General features: G+C 62.5%; 3 protein-coding genes across 6 annotated transcripts in view; all 3 read right to left on the minus strand.

Annotated features, from left to right (window-relative positions):
- Positions 1-3788: 3788 nt before the first annotated feature.
- On the minus strand, positions 3789-6081 carry PPIA (peptidylprolyl isomerase A). Its single transcript, XM_065651607.1, has 5 exons — positions 5931-6081; positions 4784-4814; positions 4567-4655; positions 4220-4392; positions 3789-4106 (listed from the first exon to the last, which is right to left on the minus strand). Exons 1-5 carry the CDS (start codon positions 5997-5999, stop codon positions 3971-3973), a joined length of 498 nt encoding a protein of 165 aa, XP_065507679.1. The 5' UTR covers positions 6000-6081; the 3' UTR covers positions 3789-3970.
- A 519-nt stretch (positions 6082-6600) lies between these two features.
- Positions 6601-13549, minus strand: ZMIZ2 (zinc finger MIZ-type containing 2). 3 transcript variants are annotated; one of them, XM_065651613.1, is made up of 19 exons: positions 13474-13549; positions 12680-12777; positions 12468-12582; positions 12177-12379; positions 11903-12095; positions 11570-11821; positions 11319-11492; positions 11161-11226; positions 10916-10982; positions 10107-10251; positions 9440-9650; positions 9250-9355; positions 8455-8612; positions 8302-8369; positions 8147-8215; positions 7795-8039; positions 7538-7713; positions 7228-7431; positions 6601-7119 (listed from the first exon to the last, which is right to left on the minus strand). In XM_065651613.1, the coding sequence occupies exons 2-19, from the start codon at positions 12709-12711 to the stop codon at positions 7012-7014; spliced, it is 2592 nt and encodes an 863-aa protein (XP_065507685.1). In that variant the 5' UTR covers positions 12712-12777; positions 13474-13549; the 3' UTR covers positions 6601-7011. The 3 variants fall into 3 exon arrangements, with proteins under 3 accessions (XP_065507685.1, XP_065507684.1, XP_065507683.1); XM_065651612.1 differs by having other exon boundaries at positions 6601-7054; positions 10916-11087; XM_065651611.1 differs by having other exon boundaries at positions 10916-11087.
- Positions 13550-14435: 886 nt separating this feature from the next.
- OGDH (oxoglutarate dehydrogenase) overlaps positions 14436-23806 on the minus strand; it is a 32089-nt gene continuing 22718 nt past the window's right edge. For both annotated transcript variants that reach the window (XM_065651610.1, XM_065651609.1), the window contains 15 exons: positions 23594-23773; positions 22007-22135; positions 21159-21338; positions 20572-20724; positions 20027-20129; positions 19748-19876; positions 18810-18960; positions 18469-18596; positions 18204-18382; positions 18006-18077; positions 17427-17549; positions 16900-16972; positions 14978-15141; positions 14745-14899; positions 14436-14658 (listed from right to left, as the gene is read on the minus strand). In XM_065651610.1, the coding sequence (XP_065507682.1) occupies positions 14538-14658; positions 14745-14899; positions 14978-15141; positions 16900-16972; positions 17427-17549; positions 18006-18077; positions 18204-18382; positions 18469-18596; positions 18810-18960; positions 19748-19876; positions 20027-20129; positions 20572-20724; positions 21159-21338; positions 22007-22135; positions 23594-23773 (2040 nt within the window). In that variant the 3' untranslated portion in view covers positions 14436-14537. The remainder of the gene's footprint in view (positions 14659-14744; positions 14900-14977; positions 15142-16899; positions 16973-17426; positions 17550-18005; positions 18078-18203; positions 18383-18468; positions 18597-18809; positions 18961-19747; positions 19877-20026; positions 20130-20571; positions 20725-21158; positions 21339-22006; positions 22136-23593; positions 23774-23806) is intronic.

Below are 23806 nucleotides of genomic sequence, written 5' to 3' on the forward strand. Positions count from 1 at the left end.
TGAACCAAGTCCTCAAGGAACTGGAGGAAGTGCAGCATGGTGGGTATATATCGCTCTAGAGCAGAAGACTTGGGAAGTGGAGGTTTAGATACATGTGCTTCTTAGAAGGGTGCTTTTCCCAACTGAACTGACACCCTCAAATGCCCAGGCTTTGTTTCTGAGTGTTATCAATGTATTTTGAGAAATATTGCCTCCTGAAGACATTGGTTCTTGAAGAGGTTACTTCTAATTAAACTGAATCAGTTTCTTTTTAAAGACCTGGGCCACGAGACTGTGCAGAACGAGCCGTTCTGTGGTGTGTATCACAATGTCTGATGGAAAATTCTCGTGGCTGTTCAGTTGCAGGTGTGAGCACAGGGAGGGCTTTTCCAGCTCCTCGGGTGGGTCCCGCGCCGCAGCTCACCTGGCATGGCAAGGGTGAGTGCTCAGGCTTGGCTGAGTTCATGGGCTAAGCACTCGTGTTCAGTATTTTATTTCTCAGGAATTTAACTTTATATTTTCAATTAAGGTCCTCAAAGAATAAAGCCTAAGGCAGAAAGACTAAATTCTGCCCGGCATCCATCAGTCCTGACCCAAGTCCTGAAGGAACTGGACAAAGTAGAACATGGTGGGTATATATCGCTCTATAGCAGAAGACTTTGGAAGTGGAGGTTTAGATACTGGATATTGGTTCTTGAAGAGGTTACTTCTAATTAAACTGACTCCGTTTCTTTCTAAAGACCTGGGCCATGAGACTGTGGAGACCGGGGTGTTTCAGAAAGGAGGCGGTCAGGTAGTGCCGATCTACGATGAAGGGACGTTGGCAATGAAATCACCAGGCATGCCAGGTAATTGCTGTCCTCTGGTCATCCAGTGTCATAAACCAAAATCCCTGTGTCTGCAGGCTCTTCAGCAGCCAAACTCTTGTGGTGAGTCCCCCCAGGCACAAGGGAGGGGATCCCTCCTGTGCACTGAGGTCCAAAGGGATGAGCTGAGAGATGGAGCACGGCACAGGGGGAACCTGCCCCGTTCTCCTGCATCCTCTGCTGAGGCTTTACCTTTCTCTGATTCTTGGCAGAGCTGTCCAACCCTGGGGAAGCCCGCCAGGCGGGGTTCAAAGACCTTCTTGACAAGATTCCAGGTATGGAGTGGCCTTGCAGGGGCCAGAAGTGGGAGACAAGTCCTGAAGGTGGGGGGCGTGCAAGCTGTGCCCGTGCTGGAGCAAAGGCAAAGGGGGGAGCAAGGTTCAGGTGTCTCCCCATGGGCCGGACTGTGTCCTCCTGGGGTGTGGGTCCCCCGGGGAGGGAGAGCTGGGGGTGGCATTCCCTGACACAGGGGCCGTTTTGTCTGTCTCGCTCCATGGGACAGTTGGCCAAACAGCTGTCAGACCTCGTGTGAGATCACCCTTAGTGTGCACAAAACACTAAGGTACAGAATTGTTCCTCCAGGTCGGAGCATCGAGAATAGAAAAAATACTACGGATCCTGTGACCTGCAGGAAGTACTGCATAGAAACTGCCGTGGCGAGCTTGGGCTCCATCCTGTTTGGGCTGGGGCTGTTTTGTGCATGCTGGCTGTGCTGGAGGAGGAGACAAAAGTGAGTTGTTGCGCGGGGGGTGTTGTCAAACTCCTGTATCAGATGGCGGCCATGAGCCATGAAGCAAAAATCACCCTGTTGGGTGCTGCTGTAAAGCCCAGATGTTCACCTCGACCAGGGTGTCCCTGCAGCTCCCACCGCAGCTCCCCCGTGCAGCCGGGTGCCCGCACCCCACGGGGCGCCCAGCGCTGCCCCGCAGCCTCGCACCCGCCTGGCACCGCAGCCACGGCGGGGCCTCAGCAGCCTCTTCTCTCTGCAGGCGCCGCCAGGCCGAGGCCAAGGCAGCTGGGACCGCGGCACAGCAATAAACACAGTTCAGCAGCACACTTGTCTGGGAACTCACCCGTTCTGCGCCGAACTTCATGTCGGGGCACGCAGGGAGGTGGATGCCCGCGGTGCCAGCGGGCAGGGAGCTGGGCAGGGGACCCTCCGCCGGGCTGGGGGGACACGGCTTCCCTGGTGGGACCGGCCTGCGGAGCTGGGCCAGGAGGGAGAGCTGTAGGGGCCTCCAGGAGGAGCCCCCATCTGCCCTGCCGTGGTGCTTCCAAGACTTCACCCTCACTGACCCGGTGATGCACCCACTGGCTTGAACTTCTTGCCTAGCTGCAGCACCGAATTTCTTCCCCCGAGCTCCCTCCTGATGATACTGAAAGGATCCCACCATGTCACCTCCTTTCCCCTGGGTCCAGGACCAACTGCTGAGGCTGCTCCACCATCGCCACACCTGGAACAGCGCCCAGAAAGTCTACTTGTCTCCTTGGGCTCCCAGACAGAAGGTGGCAGCACCCAAAGCTCTTCTGACACGAGAGATCTGCACTTCCTAGAATCAGAGAATCATTCTGGTTGGAAAAGCCCCTCAAGATCAGAGTCCACCCATAACCCACCCCTGGCACTGCCCCGTGTCCCTGAGAACCTCATCTCCGTCTGTCCAACCCCTCCAGGGATGGTGACTCCAGCACTGCCCTGGGCAGCCTGTTCCAATGCCCGACAGCCCTTTGGGGAAGAAATTGTTCCCCAGATCCAACCTCAACCTCCCCTGGCGCAACTTGAGGCTGTTTCCTCTGGTCCTGCCGCTTGTTCCTGGGGAGCAGAGCCCGACCCCCCCTGGCTCCAAGCTCCTTTCAGGCAGGTCAGAGATCAGAAGGTCTCCCCTCAGCTCCTGTTCTCCAGCTGAACCCCCAGCTCCCTCAGCCGCTCCCATCACACTTGTGCTCCAGCCCCTTCCCCAGCTCCGTTCCCTTCTCTCAACTCGCTCCAGCACCTCAAGGGCTTTCATGAGGTGATCCCGCCACCCCTCTGGCCACCATTTTGTGTTTTGAGGTGATTCTAGTGCTCCTGGTCCTACTATTTTCTGTGCTGTGGTGACCCTGCCCCCCCGGTGCTGCTATTTAGAGCCCTGAGCTGAGGGGCCCAGAACTGCCCCCAGGATTCGAGGTTTTTCCTCTCCAGTGCCCAGCACAGGACGGTCACTGCCTGGGGCCTGCTGGCCACAGTGTTGATTCCTCTGGCATTTCATCCACACCAGAGCCAGGCTCACAGACCCTCCACACAGTGCCAGAGGGTGTGTGGTGCTGCAGCTGTCAGTGCACCCCACAGGGCTGGAGGCCAGACCCCCTTTACTGGGCCCACAGCGTACTGGAGCCCACCCCCACCCAGGTGTCCCCAAAGTGGAAGAAGCACTGGAATTACCCGAGCTGGGCACCCTTGAACCGGGAGCACTGAACACCCCCTACCCTAAAATGGGACTCTGCCAAACCAGGAATCTTAGCAGAGCTGAGACTGCCCACAGGGATCTCTCCCCCATAACTGTTGTTTAAACTGGGAGTACTGGGATCCTCTGCAAGCTGGATCCTCTCCTTTACTAGGACCACTTGGGTCCCCTTGGGTCCCAGTGTTCTCAGCAGGGTCACTAGTTGACACAGACCACAAGGCATCCTGAAGTGCAGGGGCACCACCCCTCCAATGCATAGGGTAGGCGGTTGTCACAGCCCTGGAGCTGCCAGGGGGACCCTTCCCCATTTGCAGCACTGAGGACCCCAGGGATTAGCTCTGCACCAGGACCCACTGCCAGCACCTGTTCACTCTGGATCCTACTGAGGACCTCTGTAACCTCACTGCAGGGGATCCTCAAGCCACCCCAGCACCCACCTCCTTCCTTCTCCACCAGCCCCACACCCCACCCACCCCAATGAGGCAGAGAAAAGGGGGCCAACTGTGGTTTAACTCGTTTTATTTAGACTCATAAAGGTAATTGAGGCCCGGCTGGACCATGCACGTTGGGCTGAGACCCAGTAGAAACGCAGCAGTATGTCAGGAGCGGGGCAGGATGGGGTGAGCTGCAGCGGGGCACGGTGCCCGGGCTGCCGAAGGAATGGTCAGCTGTTGAGAGGAGGCTTTACGAGAGCTGCCCGCAGTCGGTGATGGTGATCTTCTTGCTTGTTTTGCCATCTTTGGAGCCACAGCGCTCCATGGCCTCCACCACATTCATCCCCTCCTTGACACGGCCAAAGACGACGTGCTTGCCATCCAACCTGCAGGAGAAGCACTGATCACATCTGCCATCTGCCACCCCCATGTGAGGACCAGGCGTCACTTCCCTGCGGGGGGACCCTCGAGCTCACCCTCCCCACAGGCCTCCGCTTACCACTCGGTCTTGGCAGTGCAGATGAAGAACTGGGAACCATTTGTGTTGGGGCCAGCATTGGCCATGGACAGGATGCCAGGGCCCGTGTGCTTCAGGATGAAGTTCTCATCAGGGAACTTCTCCCCATAGATGGATTTGCCGCCGGTGCCGTTGTGGCGTGTGAAGTCGCCACCCTGCAAAAGCGGCATTTCACCTCACCGGCTCTCAAACCAGGTGCACAGACACTGCAGAGGCTGCGGGCAGAGCTGCATTCCCGCCCCAAATCTGCCAGCACCCAACTCCCAAACCCAGAAAAAGCACCAGATCTCACCCGCCCACCTCCCCGCTGCAGCGGGAGCGCCACGCACCTGGCACATGAACCCAGGAATGATTCTGTGGAAGCAGGACCCCTTGTAGCCGAATCCCTTCTCACCGGTGCTCAGGGCACGGAAGTTTTCTGAAAAAGAAGAAGAAAAAAAAAAAAAAAAAAGAGGAAAACCGCCGTGAACGGCTCATTTTGGCCGGCATTCAGGAGAGCATCCGCGTTTGGTGCGGCCATGATGTTGCCAGCACTGCTTTACCAACCTGCTGTCTTGGGGACCTTGTCTGCAAACAGCTGCAAAGAGAGGAGAGGCTGTTAGTCAGGTTGGGGGCAAGACCGGCCACCCCCCACCCCGGGGGCACCCCCAGGTTTTGGGGATCTCCCCCCCTTGCTGCTCAGAGCCCAGGTAACCCCTTCGGGAGCTGCATCCTGGCCGCGCCTGCAGAGTATTCCCCGCCTCCCGCTTTCATCTGGAGACATCTGGAAACTCTGAACTAAGAGACATGGCATCCGAACGAGTTTAAATATGCTGCACGTCTCACCAAGCGGGGCAGATGCGCATTCGTTCTGCTGCTTGACAATAAATTAAAAAAAAACAAACAAACAAACAACCAACCAAAAACAAACAAAAACGCACCCACCCTATCTGACTCCTGCCTTCCCCAGCAGAGCTCCCGCCTCCGTCCCGGTGCCTCCGGGAGGATTTCGGGCGGGCAGGCGCCGTCCGCACGGCGGGGCACGGTCCCCGCGGGCCCTGCCCGGAGCTGGAGCGCAGCCGCGGCCGTGCCGAGGATGCTTCACCCCCCAGGGCGGCCGCTTCGCGGGGCGCGAACGTGCCTCGCCTTCCGGGCGACAATCCCGCGGGGATCGGGTTGCGGCCGCTCTCGCTCCGCGCCGGCTGCCCGAGCGCCGGGAGCGCAACGGGAGCATCTCCCGGGGGAGGCGGACGCGGCTCGTCCCGCCGCTCCGAGCCGGGGGCGCGGGGACAAAATGGCGGCGCGGGCAGCAGCCGCGGCCCCGATGCTGCGGCGGGGAAGGCGCCGCGGCCAAACCCCCGGGGCGGAGCGGATCCCCCGCCGGCCAAAGGCGGCCCCGGCGGTAACGCCCGCAGGTGCGGGGGGCCGGGGATCGCCGCGGGCACGCCCCGGGCTGGCTCCGCAGCCGCATCCTCCACCGCGGAGCCGCGCCGGCTCCTTTGTTCCCTCCCCGGAGCGCCGCTACCGCCCCCCCCCCCGCCCCGCCAGCCTCCTCGCCCCCCAGGCGCGGGAGCCACGTGGAGCTGGCGCGGGCTCCCCGCCGCCCCCCGGCCGCGCAGGCGCAGCACCCCCCCGCCCCTCCCTCCGCAACGGCCCCGGCGGACAAATGGCGGCCCCGCCGCCCCCCCCCCCCCGCCCCGCCGCCCCCCCCCACCTCGAAGGTGACGCGGCCCAGGGGTTCGCCGCCGGCGGCGATGTCGAAGAAGACGACGGGGTTGGCCATGGCGGGGCGCGGCGTGAGCGGGGACGGGGGGGCGCGGCGGCAGCGGCAACGACTCCGAGCGGCGGGCGCGGCGCAGCAGAAGGCGCGGAGCTCCCCGCCGCCCTCTATATAGGGCCGGGGAAAGCCCGCCTCCCGCGCGGCACCGGCCAACGGCCGCGGGCCTTGTGGCGGAGTGGCGGGGCGAGCGGCCAATCGGCGGCGACGCGTTTGGAACGGGGGGGGGGAAGGCGGGGGCGGGAAGGGCGCGGCGCGCGTGCGCGCTGCCCGCGGGGTTGGGGGGAAAGGGGGATGGCGGCGGCGGGGCCGGTGCGGGCGCGGGGGCACAGCTCCGGGCCTTGCGGTACCGGCCGCTGCGGCCTTTATTGGGGCGCCCGGGCAGCCCCGAGCCGCAGCTCCCGCGTTGGAGAAGCCCCAGGGACACCCCCCCCCCGCAGCAGCGGGCAAGGAGCCCCGGCCACGCTGCCCTGCCCGCGGTTAGCGATCGATGGCGGCGGGCACGGCTCAGCGCCACCCTGGGGACACCCACCCCGGGGGCGACAAAGCGCCGAGGGTGAGCGCGGGGGCGGCACCTGCCCAGCAACACGCGTGAGCCCCGCCGAGACAAAATCCTTTAATAGCCAGAGACAAGGGTACGGTACAGGGAGCGCCACAGCTGGGGGGGCCATGGGGCAACTGGGGGGCTGACCCCACACCCTGCTGGGCACGTGTGTTACACGGGGAAGCAGCATCTGCACATTTATACAGGGGGCACAGGCCCCACAGTGAAGCACTTGCCTTTAAATTTGGGGGGGCGGGGGGGGGGGAGTCTCGGGGACACACACACACACACAGAGTAGTGTTTCTACACTATGTACAGCCTTGTGCTTCTGGGGGGGCTGAGCCCATCTGTCTGTCTGTCTGTCCCATCCGGGGAAAACCCCGTGTTTGGGGTGGAGGGGGTCCCAGCTCTGCAGGGTCAGGGTCACGCTGGCGCTGCCCCCCACCCCGAGCCCCGTGGGGGGGTGGGGATGGCTCAGTTGTTCTCGAAGAGGGAGAGGAGGTCATCGTTGCTGCTGCTGGGGAGGTCAGGGGGGCCCAGGTAGGAGAGCAGCTCGTCGGGGTTTGTCAGCTCAGGCAGGAGCTGGGGGCAGCGCGTGTGAACACCGGCCCCCCAGCTCCCCCCCCCCACCCCTTGGCGGCCAGGGGTCCCACAGCAGGACCCCCAGCCCCCTGCCCCCACGGTACTCACGTCCAGGGCCGGCTCCGACCCGTCACTGGGCGCGGGGGGGAAGGCGACATCAGCGGCGTGTGCCGGGCCGGGGGGGCCCAGGGCGGGCCGTGCTGGGGCGCTGCGGTGGTGCAGGGGCTGTGCCGGCTGGCTGCCCAGGGCGGGGTTGTGCAGCCCAGGTTGCACAGGGGGGTGGGACGGCTCTATCCGCCCTGGCGGGGGCAACTGTGCGTGGGGGAGAGCGCAGCAGTGAGACCCTCCCCTAATTGGGACCCCCTTGGAGACATGGGGCCTGGGCGGGGGGGAGCCTCCCACCCACAGCCCAGCTGACCTGTGCGGAGAGAGGGGGCACAGGGGGCTTCTCGGGGGCCAGGAGGCCGCTGGGGATGTCGGACTGGTAGGAGATGGGGGGAGGTCCCGGAGCAAAGTCACTCAGCGTCGGCGTGCCGGGGGCACCGGGCGGGGGGAAAGGCTCGGGGAAGCCCCCAGGTCCTGGAAAGGTGGAACCTGTGGGGGGAAAGGAGGCGATTTGGGGGGGTTGGAACACAGACAGGGCCCACCCCCGTCCCCCATGGGTCCCTCCCGTACCCGGGGCAGCGTAGTCGGCAGCGGCACCCGTGGGCGGTGGTGGCAGCGCCGGGAAGGGTGTGGAGCCGGGCCCCAGGGCCGCGATCATCTCCATGATGTTGGGCAGCACCATGTGCGTGGGGCTGAGCGTCCGGCACCGCTTCAGTGCCGGCCCCTCCGGTTCCTCCTTCACATGGACATCAGGTTTGACGGGGACGGGTTTCCAGCTGCAGGTCGGGTCGATGGTGATCTCCTCGTGCTCCGAGCTGAGAACGGCACACGGCCGGGGGGGTCAGGTTGTGGGGGTCGGCTGCACTGCCTCCCCGGGGGTGGCACAGTGCTGGCCACAGACAAACAGAGCAGGGACACTTACTTCTGGATGTGGATCAGGATGCCCAGCATGTACTGGTCCACCTCCAGTCCCTCCAGCAAAGCCGTCTTACTGCAGGCAGGGAGAGGCAGGATGAGGGCAGGGAACCCTCCCCGGACAGGGAAACTGAGGCACAGCCCCGCTGGGCCCCCACTCACTTGCAGACAGGACAGCGCCACGTCCCCCTCTCGCAGTTGAGCTGCAGGTAGGACTCCAGGTCGAAGCACTGCGGGGGAGAGCAGCGGCTGAGCCAGCTGGAGGGGCCATGGGGTGGGGGACACTCCCCAGCCCCCTGCCACCACCGCCCCTACCTGTATGTGGCGGCAGTCGTGGCCCCTGGCTGGGAGCTGAATCCTCCGGAAGGTGATGGGACACTTGAGGGACACTTTGATGGCCGTTTGCTCCACCCCGTCCTCACCATTGGGCCCCGGGGTCCCCGGGATGGTCCCGCTGCTGAAGTTGCGCTTGACTGGGGTGGGAGAAGGGGGAGGCACCGAGAGTCAGAACGGGGATGCAGGGACAGGGGGGCACCATGGTGGCATCTGGCCATGGTGCCCCATCACCCCAACATGCTGGAGCCCCTGGACCAGGGTATCCCATCCCAAACAATTCTGGAGCCTCAGAACCGGGATGTCCCCCCGCAACCATGCCAGAGCCCCTGGACTGGGGTGTTGTCCTCACACTGTGCTGGAGCCTCAGGACTGGGATGTCCACCCCCAACCATGCCAGAGCCCCTAGACTAGGGTGTCCCCCCCACAACCGCGCCAGAGCCCCTAGACTAGGGTGTCCCCCCCACAACCGCGCCAGAGCCCCTAGACTAGGGTGTCCCCCCCACAACCGCACCAGAGCCCCCAGACTACGGTGTCCCCCCCACACTGTGCTGGAGCCCCTGGACTGGGGTGTCCCCCCAACACTGCTGCAGCTCCCAGGCTTGAGTGTCCTCCCCAGCCATACTGGAGCCCCTGGACCACGGTGTGTCCGTCCCGCCCGCCCCCGCCATTGCTGGAGCCCCCAGACCATGGTGTGTCCCCCCCCCACTGTGCTGGAGCCCCTGGACTGGGATGTCCGAGCCCATGCAGGCTTTGGGGGCTGGTGGTGCCGCTCACTTTTGGTGATGCAGTGCTCAGCGGGGAGCAGGCGCTTCTTGATGAGCCCCTGCAGCACCGAGCGCACCGAGGGCCGGTGCACCAGCTGCAGCACGAACAGGTGGGACTGCGGAGAGACCGGGGGGGGGGCGGGCTGAGCCGTGGCCCAAACCGCCACCACGTCCCCCCCGGGGACCTCGCGGTGACTCACGCAGCAGCAGGCAGTGACGGTGATCTGGATGGTGTTCCTGCCCGGCTGACAGACGTGCTTCAGGTAGAGCGGCTTGTGGGAGGTCTTGTTGTCGCCGCGCTCGATGGTGAGCGGCGTGGCATTGACGCTGACCTGCACGGATGCCGGCCAGTTGGTGTTCATCTGCCGGTCCTCGTGGTGGTAGCACTTGAACTGCAGCTCCAGGTCGGGCCTGGGGGGTGGGCAGGGGGGTGTGGGCAGGGGGTGCCTCACAAGAGCCACCGCACCGGGTACCACCGCACTGTGCCCTGCAGCGCTGTGCCGAGCCACGCACCATTATGCCATACAACACTACGACGAACTGTGCCATGTCACACCACACAGTGCCGTGCTGTGCCAAGCTGCGCCGTGTACCACTGCACCATGCAGCGCCACGCCAAGACGCACCATGTAGCACTGCGCTATACCGCACTGTGCCGCATACCGCTGTGCCATACACCCCACATACAGCACTGCGCTGAGCCGAACCACGCCATGCACCGCCACGCCAAACCCTGCCGCGCACTCTAACGCGGCACCACACCGCACAACGCTGCGCCGTGGCCAGCCACAGCGAGCAGCACCGTGTGACACCCGGGGATGCACCGCGGCGCTGGACCGCGCTCTGACCGCCCCCCGCCACCCCCACCTCATCATGAGGGTCTTGTAGACGGAGTCGCGCAGCTGGAAGACGTGGTTGCTGACGGCCAGGTTGTGCTGCAGGCGGAACGGCTCCAGCACCACCCCGTCCCGCACCGGGAACGTCAGCCGCAGCTCCTCGCCGGGGGCCGGCCCTGCGGGGGCAGCGTCAGCGGGGACCCCCGGCCGCACCCGCCGCCCGCCCGGCGAGCCCCTCCCACCAAGACCCCACCCTGAGGGAAGCCCCGCCCCACAGAGCCCCTCCCTGACACCACACCCCAGTGTGCAAAACCCCTCCCACTTGCAGAGGCCCCACCCCTATGACAGAGGCTCCTCCCACTCAGAGGCCCATCCAATGGAAGAAGCCCCTCCCACCGACTGCCCCCACTGCCCAAGAGGCCCCCCCACTCAGGACACCCCACCCCAGAAGCCCCACCCTCCCAGTGGAAGCCCCGCCCACCAAAAACAACCATGGCCCTGCCTCAAGCCCCTCCCACTGAGGCCCCACCCTTTCCAAAAGCCCCTCCCACTACTCATAGCCCCTCCCCCTTACCAGGAAGCCCCTCCTACTGCCTCTATCTGCTCTCTCATTGGGCAGCGGCTTTAAGGTCCCGCCCCAACCCCTCCCCACAAACCCCTGGCAGTGGCCACGCCCCTGTGCTGAAGCCCCGCCCCTTTCCTTCAACTCCTCCCCACAGCACCCTGCCCTTAAAGGGGCAATGGACCCCGGGCTGGACGTGGTGGGGCCCACCCCAGGGCCTGGGCAGGATGTCTCTGCGATGTCCCCCCGGCCCCGACAGCCCCCTCACCCCCACCTACCCGCGGGCGATGGGTGCAGGGAGGTGACACTGGGCTTCATGTCTGGCAGGAAGGGCGACTTGACGTCCTGACCCGGGGAAACGTAGGACGGGATCCCGCTGCCCGGCGTCATGGGGGGCGTGGGGTTCCCGGCCAGCGGCGAGCTGGGGTACCCCGGCAGCGACCGGCCCGGCTGCGGAGGCACCGCGCACCCTCAGCGCCCGGCCTGGCCCCGCCACCCCGCCCCACCCGCCGCCGGGACTCACCCCGTTAACGGCCGCCTGGCTGTAGCCACCGAAGCCGCCGCTCTGCCCGTTGAACTGCTCAGCCGGCTGCGGGAGGAGGAATGTCCCTGTGGGTGGCACCAGGGGACAGCAGCCGCCTGGCACCCCCGCCCTGTGCCCACTGTCCCCCACTCCAGTACCTTGTAATAGGGTCCGGTGTTGCCCGAGGCGGAGAGGTACTGGCCCATGCCCTGCTGCAGCCTGTGCCCGGGGTAGGAGGGGGACGGAGCGGAGGACTGGGGGGCACTGAGCGAGTACTGGGCCCCCGCCGCAGCGTACTGCCCGCCCTGGAGGTACGGCTGCGCTGGGTAGCCCTGCGGGGCCAGGGGGGTCAGCGCTGGCGGTAGGGGCCGGTCCCGGCACACCACGGTACCCCGGCGCGGATGCTCACCTCGGTGGAATATGCCCGCTTGAGGCCCTGGCGGGGCAGCTGCTGGCTCGGGGCGGGGCCGGGGTAGCTGTGCTGGGGCAGCCGCTGCCCCCCGTATAGGGGCCCTGCGCCAGGCGCCCGCACGGGGCTCATGCCAACAGGGGAGACGCCGGAGGGAGCCATGACACCCGCCATGCCGGCTGGGCTCATGGCGGGGCTGCGGGGGCCGGCGTGTGGCAGGAACTGGCTGCTGAAGGGCTGCCCGGCGCCCATCTGTGGTGGGAGAGAGGGGGTGGTCACAGCAGGGCAGGGGCGGCCACCAGCACCCCGGCTCTACCACGGCCGAGCTCTTACCGCGCCGTACTGGCTCAACTCCTGGCTCTGCTTCTCCTGCAGCGCCGCTACCGTTGCCGTGGCTGTGGCCGTGGCGGTGGCGGCAGCAGCAGCGACGGCGGCAGCGGCAGCCGCCTGGGTGAAGTCGGCGGAGGGGCGGCCAGCGTGCGAGGGGAGCCCCATCCCGCCGGGGCCGCCGGGGCTGCTGGCGTAGCTGGAGGACAGAGAGATGGGGAAGGGGCGTGTGGTGGCCCCACAGCACGTGCCATAATGGAGGGCACAGGACCGGCCTTACCTGGCGGTGAAGCCCGGCGCGGTGGGGTAAGCGCCGCGGCCGTAGACGCCCGGTTGCACGTAGCCCTTCCCAGGTGCCCCCTCGGTGAATGGCTGCTGCGGCAGGAACGGCGGCGAGTTCATCCCTGAGCCGGTGCCGGCCATACCGGGCAGCAGCGGGGTGCTGGAGCTGCTCCCCCCGGGGCCCATGGGGCTGCCAAAAACCTGGAGGGTGTGAGGAGTGGGGGACGGCAGCGGGTCAGGCAGGGTGTGGGGGGGTCTCTGGAGTGGGGGCCGAGGATGCTGCGGGTACCTGGCTCTGGGAGGTGTTGCTGACACCCCAGACGGTGGTTACCACGGAGAGGGATCCCGCCGGCTGATTGGTGCTCGGTTGCCAAGGAACAGCCTCGTATGCAAATGAACCATCACTAGAAAGAAAAACAAATTAATTAAGACGAAGGACAGAAGGACACACGGAGGCCACTGGCTGGGGTGGCAGCAGGTCCCGGGGGTGCAGGGGCTCACCCGGAGGATTTCATGGGGTTCATGGAGCTCATCGGCAGCGGCCGGGCGCACGACGGGGCTTCCGAGGCGGCGGCGGGACAGTGTCACCGTCACCGGGGCTGCGGGAGATGAGGAACCGGCGGGTGAGGGGGCGGCCACCCCCAGGAGGGAACCGGGGACCCCGGCGGGGCCGAGCCCAGGGAGGGGGGCGACCCGGAGCCTGCGCGGCCCTCCCGGCCTCCAGCAGCGGGACCGGGTGTCCTGCCCGGGGCTGGCACCGCGAACCGGCCCCGCCGCGGGGCGCGGGGTCCGTGTCCCCCCGAGAGCCCCCCCACGTGCTTCCCCCCAAATTCCCCGTGGGCACGGACACCCCCCCCCGCCCCGGTCCCGCCTCCGCGCGGGGGGAACCGCGGGGACTTTCTGGGGCCCCCGCAGCACCGTCCCCCGCCCCCGGCCGGAGCCGCCGGCACCGCCCGGGGTATTTCCAGCCCAGCCCAGCAGCGGGGGGGGGGCCCGCGGGGTCACCCCGGCGCTTTCGGTTCCATGGCGGAGGGCGGCACGGCCGGGGGGGGGTTGACCCGCGGCGGGAGCCGGGCCTGCGCGGCCCCCGGGAGCTGCCACCACCCGCCGGTGCTGACAAGCCCCCGCTCCCCGCTCCGGGCCCGGCGGCACCGCAGGGACGGGCCCGGGCTCCCCCCGCCGCTGTCATGGCAACTGCCCCCGCCACCCCCGGGCGCGGCGCCGGGGAAGCGGGGGGAGCGGGCCCGTTGGTGGCTGCGCGCAGGGACCCGCCCGCCCGGCGCTCCCGCACTCACCGCTGGCGAAACGGCCCCAAAATGGCCCTGGCGGCGCCGGGCGCGCGCGGCTGCGCGGAAGCTGCGCGGGATTTTCAGCCCGCGCGCGGCCCCGGCTCCATGGCGGCGGGGGGCGGGGCCTCGGGGGGGCGGGGCGGGGCCACGCGGGGGGCGGGGCCACGCGGGGCGGGGCGCGCGCGGAGCCGAACCGGGCCGGGCCCCCCACCCGAGCTCGCGCCGCCGCGCACAATGGGCCCGCGAGCTCATCGGTGTGCACGGCCCCGCCCGCCAGGCGCGGGCAGTCGAGCACCGAGCGGGAGAGCGGGGGGGGGGGGGGGGGCGGGGCGGGTCTTGTCGTGACACGGGGGAGGGGGGAGGTGCGTGTGTGACAACCCGCGTGTGCGCGGGGGTGACCCAGCGTGTGGCAGCGTGACGGGCGGCGCTGACAGCGGGGGCGGGACCCAGAGCCGCGTGTGACAACGTGTGCGGGGACACGGACCCGCGTGTGCCGGTGACACGATGCGCAAACACCCGGGGGTGGGTGCACCCCGCACGGCAGGGGGACCTGAGTGGCACCGAGGGGGACTCTGTATTTGGGGGTCACCCCCCCGTGCCCCCACCCAGGACTCCCATGGGTGGACAAGGTGCTGCCAAGCGGCTGTGGGGGTGAGTGGGGGGGACGGTGCCCCCACGATGGGTGAACCCCCTGCAGGTGCCCTGGAAGCTGTGGGGGCTCCGGGTGGGGGGGACCAGCGCCCCCAGAGCTGCCTGAGCCCCCCCCAAGAGAGGCAGCAGCTGCAGGGGCCACTGCGACACAGGACTGGGAGGAACTGGGAGGGGGCTGGACCCACTGGACACCCCCAGGGAAAAGCCCCAGGGACCAGCCCCCCCGGGAGATGGAGAGGACACCTCACGGTCCCTTTTCCCCCTGGGGCGGCTGCACCGACCCCGGCCCGAGCGGGACAAGGACTCAGGCACCAGCGTTGGGTTGTACAAGGTCTGTAGTTAAGGAGGGAGGGGGGGCGAGCATGGGACAGACAGACGGACGGGCGGGCGGGCACATGCTGCCGCCGCCGCGCTGGCGCTCAGGCCAGGTCCTTGAAGGCGTCGAGGTTGAAGGCCGTGTCCAGCAGCCGCTGCAGCTCCGTCAGGTGCGTCTTCTTGTTGCCAGTGGCGGGGGCGGCCGCCGGTTCCCGCCCCGCATACCTGCCGGGGAGAAGGCAGGGGGTGAAGGGGGGTCTGTGCCCACAAGCTCCCCCCAAAGCATCACAGCCACTCCCCGCAGTCCCTACCAGACGGGCTTGGCGCGGTTGATGGTGGTGCGGAGCCGCGGTTTGACGTAATCATAGTAGCCCTGGTTCTTGTGCTCCTCCTGGCACCACACCAGCTCGGCCACTGGGTATTTCTCGGCTTCTCGCTGGAGGAGGTCGAAGGGGAACGGGGAGAGCTGCGGGGGACAAGGGACGGTGTCACGGTGGCGTCACAGGGGCCATGGCAGCCCCGGCACGGGGGAGACCCCGCTCACCTGCTCCACGCGGGTGATGGCCACGTCCGCCTCCATCTGCCGGGCCTTGCGCTCGCGCGTCAGGTCGTAATAAACTTTGCCGGTGCAGAACAGGACGCGCTTCACCCGCTCGGGGCTCTGCGCCGCGGGGCCATCGTCGGGGATGACGCGGAGGAAGTGGGTGCCTGGCAAGGGAGGGGATGGCGCCGTCACCGGCTGCTGCCTGGGACACCCGCGGCCCCGGCCAAACCCCCCAGAGCCCCCGCCAGACCAGCCAGTACCGGGTCTGGTTCCCAGTACAAAACTGCTGTTAAGTTGGTGCCAAACTAATCGTGGTTTTTGCATTGTTGAAATTTGCTGTTTGATACTGGAATACATCACGGTTCCTATTTTGATTAAGAAAGATGCGTTTGAGCATAGTTATAATGATCTAAAATTCACGGTCCAAAACCGCAATTACTTTTGCACCAACCAAATACACGTGACATTCCAATTAGCTGTGTAGTTATAGAATTTTGATTCATTTCAGAAGTCAAGCAGATCTAACTTTTAAGTTAAGCTTTGCTTTGGGAAGGGGGCTGGACTTAAAGACCTCCAGCAGTCCACTCCAACATAAATTCTTCTATAATTCTAAGCCCACCAAATAAACTAAAGAAGAAATCATTAGTTTCTGTTTCTCCCTAGAGCAAAAAAGCAAAGTGAAATTCAATTCAACTGAAAAAAAAAAAAAAAAAAAAGGTCAGGAAGTTCAAATAAAGAAACAGATTTTCAGAAACCGTATCAGCTGATATGACAGGCACAGTCTGCACCCATCCTGCTGCTCCCGGAAACTCGGTAGTGTGAATTAATTACATTTATGGACACTGTTCTCAATACAGAACTGCTTTTATGAGACAAATTTGGATAATCCCAAACTCCTGCAGATGCCCTTAGTGCCATATAGGCCAGAAGACCTGATCATGAGGCCTTCTAGTAAGTTAATTTTGGACTAATAATAGGTGAAATGTCTAGCACAGCTTAACTTTAATACAAATAATAAACGAGCTGTCTATCAGCAACTCATCTTTAATTGTAGAACAAACGCTACCCTGGAATTGAGAAGTCAACCATTGAGAGCTAATTATCTAGTGATTATTGCTGAATTTTGTGGATGTGCTTCACTTAAAGTAAACTTTGCTCATTATCAGATCATTTTAATCCAAACCCACAGTTCCTTGTTGAAGGCTGCTGGGCTCCAGGAGAAGACCCCACTCACTGAGCATGCGTAGTAAGAATAATGTTATAGGATTTGTATGAAAATATTGTATAGTAATGTGATTTTGTATAAATGATGGAGAATTTTGTATTGCTGGGATGCTGGTTTGATCCAGCATCCAGACTTGTACAACTCTGTAATAAAACCAATATAGAATCACACAACAATTTTGGGTGGAAATACCCTCGAGCTCATTGAGTCCGCCCGTTCCCCCAGCCCTGGCACTGCCTCCTGTCCTGAGAACCGTGTGTCCAACCCCTCCAGGGATGGTGACTCTACCACTGTCCTGGGCAGCCTGTTCCAATGCCCGACAGCCCTTTGGGGAAGAAATTGTTCCCCAGATCTGACCTCAGCCTCCCCTGGCGCAACTTGAGGCCGTTTCCTCTTGATCTTGTGTCCATGTGCAGGATTTCACTCACTTGCATGCACACCAGGTAAAGAGCCCCAGTCTAGGGACAACACCCTGGGCACGGCAGGGACAACTGTGCCACCCCGGCGCTGGAGGGGACAGCAGGACACGCGCCATGGCGGCACCGAGCTCCTGGCACAGGTGCCGATGCCATCGGCCTCGCTCGGCTGCTCTTTCTGCTGCCAGGCGGACTTTACCCCAAGTGATCGGCTCCTGCCCTTCACCCTTCATCCCACAGAGCGGTGCCGGGGGGAACACAAACCCCACCACTGCTCGTACCTGGCAGCATGTCATCGAAGCTGGAGCGGGCTTCGGGATGACGCAGCAGCGACTTTGGAGTGAAGATGATCAGCTGGAGGGGAAGACAGGCAGAGCGAGGGGGTCAGTCTCACCAGAAACAGCTCCCCAAAGCACCCACCTGCTCCCCCCGCCCAAACACAGATTTGTTCCGTGCTCTGCCAGGTTGGGCACCGCTTTCCAACAGCTCCAGCCTTCCCAGTCTGGGTTTTCCCCAGGTAAGAGGCTGAGGTGCTGCCGGGGAGCTGCCTGTCCCACCACTGGAGCTGAAGGTGAGCAGCTGGAGCAGGTTATTTGCCACTAACCACGAGCCCAAACATCTCTGACCTCCCCGCAGAGCACGAGGGGCGGCAGCCGCGGCAGCACGTCCTGTACCGAGCCAGCCCGAGCATCATGAGGTCCTTGGCCCAGGCAGAGGCAAAATGCCCATGTTTGCTGCCAAGAACAAGACCACTCCGAGTCCCTGTCTGTCCCCAGGCTCGGCAGGGATGTGGAGCTGCGGCACTGACCGGTTTGCGGAAGGGCAGGAGGATCTGGCGCCGCAGGACGTGGAAGAAGTTGGCCGGAGTGGAGCAGTTGACAACAATCCAGTTGCAGTCATAGAGCTGGCGCACGTCAAAATCGTCCAGTTTCTGTCTCGGCCAGCGCGGTCCAGGGAGATTTTGAAAAACACAAGATTCTTCTTGGCCTTGCAGCTCCAGCAGCGGGGAGGAGAGTAGCACCCAGCCCTTCCCTCTCCCTTTTCTCCCTCCCACAGAGCACCCAGAGTCCCACAGAGCACCCAGAGTCCCACAGAGACCCAGGAGAGGCTGCAGGTCTGTGCCCCACCCTGGGCTGAGCTCAGTGCAGCCACCACTGAGGCTGGACATGAGGAAGAGATTTTTGCCCCTGAGGGTGGTGAGAGCCTGGCCCAGGTTGGCCAGAGAGGTGGTGGATGAACCATCCCTGGGGACATCCCAGGCCAGGCTGGAAGGGGCTCTGAGCAACCTGAGCTGGTGCAGATGTCCCTGCTCATGGCAGGGGGGGCACTGAGGGAGCTGGGAAGGTCCTTCAACCCAAACTGTTCTGTGATCCTGTGATTCACTCACAGGGAAGACGTCAGGATCGTCATTGCACATCTGCAGGAATCGCTCCGGGCGCGCAGAGGAGTGCTCGGGACCCTGCGGGGACCAAGGAGGGAGGGCAGTGAGCAGGGGACAAGGCTACCGGCCACTGCTGAGCTTGGCTTTGCCTCTGGTGTAGGCAATATGCACCCTGGGGTGCCCACGAGCTGGAGGGTTCTTTACCATGCCCTCCATGCCGTGGGGAAGCAGCAGGACGATGCCGTTCTGCCTGACCCACTTGGCCTGGCCAGGGCAGATGAATTGGTCGATGATGCACTGAGCGGTGTTGTGGAAATCCCCAAACTGAGCTTCCCAGAGCACCAGGGCGTTGGGGCTTGCCATGGCGAAACCCAGCTCAAATCCTGAGGGATTGGGAGAGAAACGAGGGGGGTTAATCTCCAGAGAGGGCTCACCCCACCTGGATGGCAGGGGCAGAGCTCTCGCTCACCGAGGACGCCGTACTCCGACAGCGAGCTGTTGCAGACGGTGTAAGGAGCCTGGTTGGGCCAGAGATGGTTCATGGGGATGCAGGTCCTCTTGTCCACGTTCTGGTCATGCAGGACGTGGTGGCGATGGCTGGAAGAGATGAAAGTGTTAACTCCATCGTCAGCCATCTGGGAAGGCTGGAATCAACCTTTACAGCCACCAAAAGCCCAGCTTTACCTGAACATCCCCTCTTTATGAACACCAAAAGCTCAGCTCTACCTGAATGCCTCATCTTTACAGCCACCAAAAGCTCGGTTTTACCTGAACGTCCCCCCTTTACAGTCACCAAAAGCCCAACTTTACCTGAACGTCCCCCTCTCAACATCCTGGCCACTCAGGCGGATGTGGATGCCCTCCTTGAGCAGGGAGCCAAACGCCATGTACTCTGCCAGGGCCCAGTCCACCGTCCGGTTCTTCACCATCTCCCCGCGGGTTTTCAGAATACGGCTCAAACCTGTCAGGACAGAAGCGGGTTCGTAGCCGGCATGGGAGCTCCAGCAACGCCGTGTTTGTTCTACAACCTGCCCACAGAGTGACAGCCCACAAATGCCTGGGGCAGAAGAATGGATCCAGCCCTGCTAGAGGGATGAACCACAGAATTATAGAATAGTTTGGGTTGAAGGGACCTTCCCAGCTACCCCAGTGCCACCCCTGCTATGAGCAGGGACATCTGCACCAGCTCAGGTTGCTCAGAGCCCCGTCCAGCCTGGCCTGGGATGTCTCCAGGGATGGTTCATCCACCACCTCTCTGGCCAACCTGGGCCAGGCTCTCACCACCCTCAGGGGCAAAAATTTCTTATATCCAGCCTGAATTTCCTCTACTTTAGCTTAAAACCACCACCCCTTGTCCTATCGCAACAGGCCCCTGTCCCCATCTTTCTTATTGTCCCCTTTTAAGCAAAGAAATGCCGCACTAAGGTCTCCCCAGAGCTTCTCTTCTCCAGCTGAACACCCCAACTCTCTCAGCCTGTCCTCCCAGCAGAGCTGTTCCAGCTTGGATCATTTCTGTGGCTCCTTCAGCCCTTCTCTAGCAGGTCCAGGTCTGTCCTGAGCTGAGGACCCCAGAGCTGGATCCAGAGCTCCATGGGGGTCTCAGGAGAGTGGACTAGAGAGGAGGAGTCCCCTGGCCACACATATCCAAGCTCTGTCACAGGTCACTTCCTTCCAGGCCACGTTCCAACCCAACCCCACATCTTCTGCGGAAAAAATGTCTCATCTGGCACAGCTTCTAAAGCTCCTACCTCCATGGATAGTGAAATCCTCCACCGGCACCGAGCTGGCCACTTGCCCGATGTGTGTCAAATCCTCTTCGTTCAAACCGGTGGAAGGGCAGGTCATGCTCCGAGGTTGGCCGTCCAAAGTGAAGAAACCTGCAGGAGGAGGAGCAGTCCAGCGCATTGGGGCAGTAGAGAGCATCACCCCAGCTCCTCACCAGGCTGATTTACTAGAAAATAGCCGCCACGGCTCTCAAGAAGCTCAGTTCTTTGTTAGTCACCTCCAAAATGTTCCTAGTGACTTACCAGGCCAGGGGGAGTCCAGCCAGTGCTTGATGTGCAAGATTTTTTCATCCTTGGATCTTGCATGGGCCTCCTCACAGATCTTGTCGTATTTGGCAATTTCCTCCTGAAAGGCAGAACAAGGAGGCAGGAAATTATTAGCAAGAGGTCTCCAGACAAGGGCGCTGCGCCTGGGGACCTCAATGTGAGCTTGCGAGGGTCACAGCTGGTCCCCACAGTTCAGCCTGGGGGTCCCTGTCCCCCAAGGGACATCTCTGCTGCCATCCAAATCGACAACTCGTATTCAATGCCATCTGGCTTGTGCTGCACTGATCACAGAACAGTCCTTGAACTCGATGTTCCTGCACTGTTCAGCGCTGGCACAGCCCAAGGATGAGCCTCAGCTCCCAGTCCCATCGCTGCCAGGGCTGCAGCGCTCGCCCAACCCTGGCACAGCTCTGCCACCTCCAGGTGACAAGCACAGGCCCTGTCACATCCTTCACACCCAGATCTGAACCAAACAAGTAGTTTTTCTCGCAGTTTTCCTCCCAGGCCCCAGGGGACAGTACCTCGTACTCCAGCTGATTTACCACTCCCTGGGAAATCAGCAGCTCCGCGTATTTTTGCAGCACCGGCTTCTGTTTCCGGATCTGTTTGTACATCAGGGGTTGTGTGAACATGGGTTCGTCCATCTCGTTGTGACCGTTGCGCCTGTAACAAACCTGCCAGGGAAGGAAAGAGCCTTTGAAAGCAGCTGCTTGCAACCCGCAGCTCCGAAAGCAGTCGGAGATAATGGGGTGTCTGTGCCAGGAAGGGTCCGAACAACCCAGGAGAGACCCAAGCGTGTCCTCCTCGATGCGGGAGGTGAGGGAGGGCCCCATATGGAGACAGTGTTGCCTCTCTGAGTGCTATTGCAGCCTCGTTGACTTGATTTACACCACCCCCTCCGTCCCCTCGTGTCAAAAAAGAGAAGGCAGAAGAAAGAAGGGGGAAGAGGGAAGACAAGAGAAGACAAGAGAAGAGAAAGAGAGAGGGGAGGGGGAAGGTGAAGGGGAAGGGGGACCTCGGCTTTCAGAAAATACAACCCGAGAGGTATCACTGAGCATCCACACCAAAGCCACGGCTTTCGGATAAAGCCTCATGCCACATTTCTTACCAAATCCACCACCACGTCCTTGTGGAAGGTGCTTCGCCACTCGGCTGCCACATTGCAGACGTAGACGACGGCCTCCGGGTCGTCCGCGTTGACATGGAAAATGGGGGCGTTGACGACACGGGCGACATCGGTGGGGTACGGGGAGGAACGGGCCATCCGGGGGTCTGTCGTGAAGCCGATCTGTAGCAGGTGAGAGAGAACAGGACCAACACAGGGGTAAGAATTTGGAAAGCGGCACACGCAGCTTTGAGGGTGCTGCAGCTGAGCTGGGGGTTCCTGTCCTGTCCATCCCCTGTGCCCTGGGCACCTGGGCTGGCCCCAGTGACAACTGGTTTGTGTGGGGGCAGGACAGAGCAGCCCTGTGTGACCTCAAATACTCAAATACTGTGTACGGTGTTTGGCTTTAAGCCCCTCAGGCCAAAAAAGCCCTTGAGGTGCTGGAGCGAGTTGAGAGAAGGGAACGGAGCTGGGGAAGGGGCTGGAGCACAAGTGTGCTGTCGGGCATTGGAACAGGCTGCCCAGGGCAGTGCTGGAGTCACCATCCCTGGGGGGGTTGAACAGACGGAGACGAGGTTCTCAGGGACAGGGGGCAGTGCCAGGGGTGGGTTATGGTTGGACTCGATGAGCTTGAGGGGCTTTTCCAACCAAAATGATTCTATGATCTTGCATGCTGAACATCAGGTTGCACTGTCTCAGCACCAGGCTGGACTCAAAAGCTGCTGGGTATAAAATTCCCACTGCTGACCCCACGGTTATGGCTCATACTGGGAATATTGGCTGGGAAACAGCTGCCACCCAGATCTGAGCCAGCAGAGATGCCCCAGGGACGCGAGGGATTTGCTCCTCACCTGGTTGTTCACCACAACGTGGACGGTGCCGTGGGTGGTATAGGAGGGCAGGTCGCTCAAGTGGAATGTCTCATACACGATGCCCTGGCCAGCAAATGCAGCATCTCCGTGCAGGAGGATGGACATCACCTGGGAGAGGGGAAGCCACCATGATCAGCTGCGGGGACAGCAGCAGGGACAGCCACCAGGAAAGGGCCATGTCTCATCCCCATGAGTCTTCAGCATCCCAGAAAGAACAAGGAGCAGCTTGTCAAGACATCTGATGCTTTCTCAGGGGTTGGGAGTGGAGCCCATGGCCACCAGGGAGAGGGATGTGGCCACCAGTTTTCCCCTGTGCAAGTGCCATATGCTCGGGACACCTTGCTCGGGCAGCAGGATGGCACCTGGTGCACAGCACTCGGGAGGCGAGTCCCATTCCCAGAGCGAAGCCTTTTCCTAACGAGAGGAAGATGAGAAAAATGCCCCTTTCCCTCAGGCTTTCACCCCAGAAGAGCTTTTGGGCAGCAGCCAGGCTGGGAGCTTTCACCAGCTCCGGTGACGTTACTTTGCCATCGTTCCCAGGGCTGGCTGAGGATGTCACCTGTCAGACAAGGACAGTTTCTCTATTTATATAGAGCCATTGGGATGAAGGAGGATGGGAAGCACTTTTCATCTCACCCTTCCACTTCTTGGTGTTGGAGACAGGTCTGCGATGAATCAGACGGCAAATAAACCCCCCCGGGCGTGGAGAGCTGCCTCCTGCTGCCGCTCCAGCTTTCTCAGCCCCAGGAATGGTTCCCCCAGTCACACCGAGATCCTGCAGCATGAGGCTCCTATTGCTGAGCCCTCCTGGCTATGACGCTTGGGTTGTCTGTCAGAAATGCCCCTCGTTTGCCTGTTTTCCAACCAGGGGTTTGGGCATCTGCTGTTCCCTGCAGCATTCAGTGGCAATTCCCCTGGACTGGGCACTGGGGAGGCCAAACCTTGAATCCTGGGGTAGTTTTGGGCCCCTCATGCCAAGAAAGATCTTGAGGTGCTGGAGCAAGTTGAGAGAAGGAAATGGAGCTGGGGAAGGGGCTGGAGCACAAGTGTGATGGGAGCGGCTGAGGGAGCTGGGGGGTTCAGCCTGGAGAACAGGAGCTGAGGGGAGACCTTCTGATCTCTGAACTGCCTGAAAGGAGCTTTGAGCCAAGGGGGGTCGGGCTCTGCTCCCCAGGAACAAGCGCCAGGACCAGAGGAAACGGGCTCAAGTTGCGCCAGGGGAGGTTGAGGTTGGATCTGGGGAACAATTTCTTCCCCAAAGGGCTGTGGGGCATTGGAACAGGCTGCCCAGGGCAGTGCTGGAGTCACCATCCCTGGAGGGGTTGGACAGACGGACATGAGGTTCTCAGGGACAGGCGGCAGTGCCAGGGCTGGGGGAACAGGTGGACTCAATGATCTCGAGAGGCTTTTCCAATCAAAATGATTCTCTGATTCAATGATGAGGGAGCAAAGTCAGGGTGACAGCAAGAGAAGCTGCACAGCAAAAAAAAAAAACAGCTGAGTTTCCTCGCTTTCCCACCAAAACCTGTCCAGCCGAGGCCACTTCACTGTCTCTGCACCACTCACCTTCTTCCCCTCTGTGTCCCCGCAGTAAAACTGCTCCGCTTTAGTCTTGCCTTGAACAACAGGATCAGCCGCCTCCAAATGCGAAGGATTTGCCACCAAGGAAAGGGTGATGTTCCTGTCGGTGACGCGGTTAATCCGCCGGTGGTACATTCCCAGGTGGTACTTCACGTCACCAGAGCCCTGATGGAGAGAAGAGTCACCCCAGGAACGTGA

The sequence above is a fragment of the Caloenas nicobarica genome, chromosome 25 (genome assembly GCF_036013445.1).
Source record: "Caloenas nicobarica isolate bCalNic1 chromosome 25, bCalNic1.hap1, whole genome shotgun sequence".
NCBI lineage: Eukaryota > Metazoa > Chordata > Aves > Columbiformes > Columbidae > Caloenas > Caloenas nicobarica.